Below are 2303 nucleotides of genomic sequence, written 5' to 3' on the forward strand. Positions count from 1 at the left end.
TCAAAAATTGGGAGAAAGAGTGGGAAACAAACCATTTTTTGTGAGAGAAAATTATGTAAAGAATAGAAGAGGGAATGACAAATTTATACTAAAAGAATGATAATAAAAGAAACAAAATAAAGAAAGATAAAAGAAAGAGGAAGAATGATATCAAGGTAGAATATTAGGGAGATGAAAAGGTAAAGGGAATGAGAAAGGTTGAAGAAAGTGTAAATGTTAAAAAAAAGAGTACAATTTGATGAGCATAATTTTCTTTTATTTGAATTTAAGTAAAATATTATTTTTTATTTTTTAAAAAAAAGAGAAGAAAGAAATATAATAATTTAATGATATATAGGGAGATGTGGGTGTGTGTGTGTAAAGGTAAAAAAAAAAAAGAATATTTAAGGTTTACATTAACTTAAAAACAAATGAAAAACCAATGTTTAATAATTAAAATTATAATATTAACAAAATTTTTAATGAGATCATTCTAAAAAAATTATCACGCACAACGTACAGGTATGCAACTAGTTTTACTAATAGTCGGCTGTTATGGTTTTTCCAATTTCGTTCATATGTAGTCATTGCTGATTTGATGGAAAATGATGTTCCATACTAGTTTGTGCTGTTTCAAATTTCAATCTTTCTCATACACTATTATTATTATTAGTATTGAGAAGCCAACAATATGGAGTTGAATTTAAGCATACAGGAAAAGGAAATTGAGCTTCACTAAGTTGCATAAAATAAAATTTTTGGTGTTATATAAATTTTCTGAAGCTAAGATGACTAAAAAAGACATCTTTATTTTGCAGCACTGTTCCTTGCAATTTCCACATTCTTTGAGTTTCTGTGTATTCTGCTCTATGCAATTGTCTTCGCTAAACTGCCAATAGTGAAGTACTATCGCTCAAAGGCAGCATCGGAAGGATCAAAAACTGTATCATCTGACCTTGCTGCTGCTGGCATCCAAACAAACTCTAACCAAGGAGTAATGCACCTTCTCTTTAACCTCATAATGCATCATGCTCAATGAAGTTTTGAGATTGCAATATCCTAATGGCCTTAGAATTTTCACAGGATGAAGATGACGTAAAACAACTAGAGCGCTTGAGCAATAAGCAATTGTTCTTTCAGAATATAGATTATGCAATTGGCCTATTTCTGATTTATGTGTTAACATTGTCAATTTTCCCCGGCTTCTTGTATGAAAATACTGGAACACATGGGCTAGGCTCATGGTAAGTGCTCAATTATCAGAGAGGAACATTTGGTTTACTTTTTCAAATTATGGAAGTTGAATGAGTAAATGTTTCTCACTGTATTCTAAGTGAGCATGCTTTTTATCAAAAACCATGATTTCCATTTTTAATTTAAATTAAAACTTGTAGCATTTGTATATATATACTCCATAGTCCAGTTCTTTAACATTATCATTCTCTAAATGATTTCTTTGCAGCTTTCCATTGTTTCAAATTGCACTTTGAATAAAGTTTGCAGTTTCAAACCATAGTATTCTTTCTATGCCTAGCTATGTGCTAGTTGCCTATATGTTTGCCTTGTCTAGTGAACTAAAAAAGTGAAACTACAATACTAGCACATTGATGATGATCTTTCAGGTATTCACCTGTTCTGATTGCAATGTACAATGTCTCGGATCTGATATCAAGATACATTCCTCTCATCAAAAGCCTGAAGTTAGAATCAAGGAAGGGCCTTATGATCGCAATTCTTTCTCGTTTCTTATTAATCCCAGCGTTCTACTTTTGCGCAAAATATGGTGATAAGGGATGGATGATCCTGCTAACCTCCTTACTGGGAGTATCTAATGGCTACCTTAATGTCTGTGTCCTTACAGTGGCACCCAAAGGTTACAAGGTTAGTTGACATAGCGTGCTACATAATGTGCAGCAAATATAAGTTTTCCAGTGGTTCCTCATTAATACATACTAGTCGCAAACCCGCGCGTTGCGCGTGATAATTTTTTAGATAAAATACTATTTTAGTCCCTAGACTTTATAAAGAAACATTTTTTACCGTTATCATATATTTATTGGTTGATGATTTGCATAACATAGACATTAAATAAGAGGTAGAACCATTCAATAATTTTTTTTATGTCATGGTGTATGAAGATTATGATTATATATATATATATATATATAATCCCTAGTTAGAATTTGATTAGTTTTAAGTTTAAATTTTTATTATTATATTTAATTGTTGATTTTATTGCACTATAAAGTTTTCAATGTCCTCTGTATAGTCATCTCTATTTTATTTTTTACTCCTCTTTACCACTTTTTATTTTCCAAATAACA

General features: G+C 30.7%; 1 protein-coding gene across 1 annotated transcript in view; it reads left to right on the top strand.

Moving 5' to 3' along the window:
- LOC136071355 (equilibrative nucleotide transporter 5-like) overlaps positions 1-1018 on the top strand; it is a 7554-nt gene extending 6536 nt beyond the window's left edge. The window contains exon 6 of the mRNA XM_065782530.1: positions 798-1018. Coding sequence (XP_065638602.1) covers positions 798-1018 — 221 coding nt within the window. The remainder of the gene's footprint in view (positions 1-797) is intronic.
- Positions 1019-2303: the final 1285 nt, after the last annotated feature.

This window comes from Quercus suber, unplaced genomic scaffold (assembly GCF_002906115.3).
Source record: "Quercus suber isolate HL8 unplaced genomic scaffold, Cork oak 2.0 scaffold_305, whole genome shotgun sequence".
NCBI classification, from domain to species: Eukaryota; Viridiplantae; Streptophyta; class Magnoliopsida; order Fagales; family Fagaceae; genus Quercus; species Quercus suber.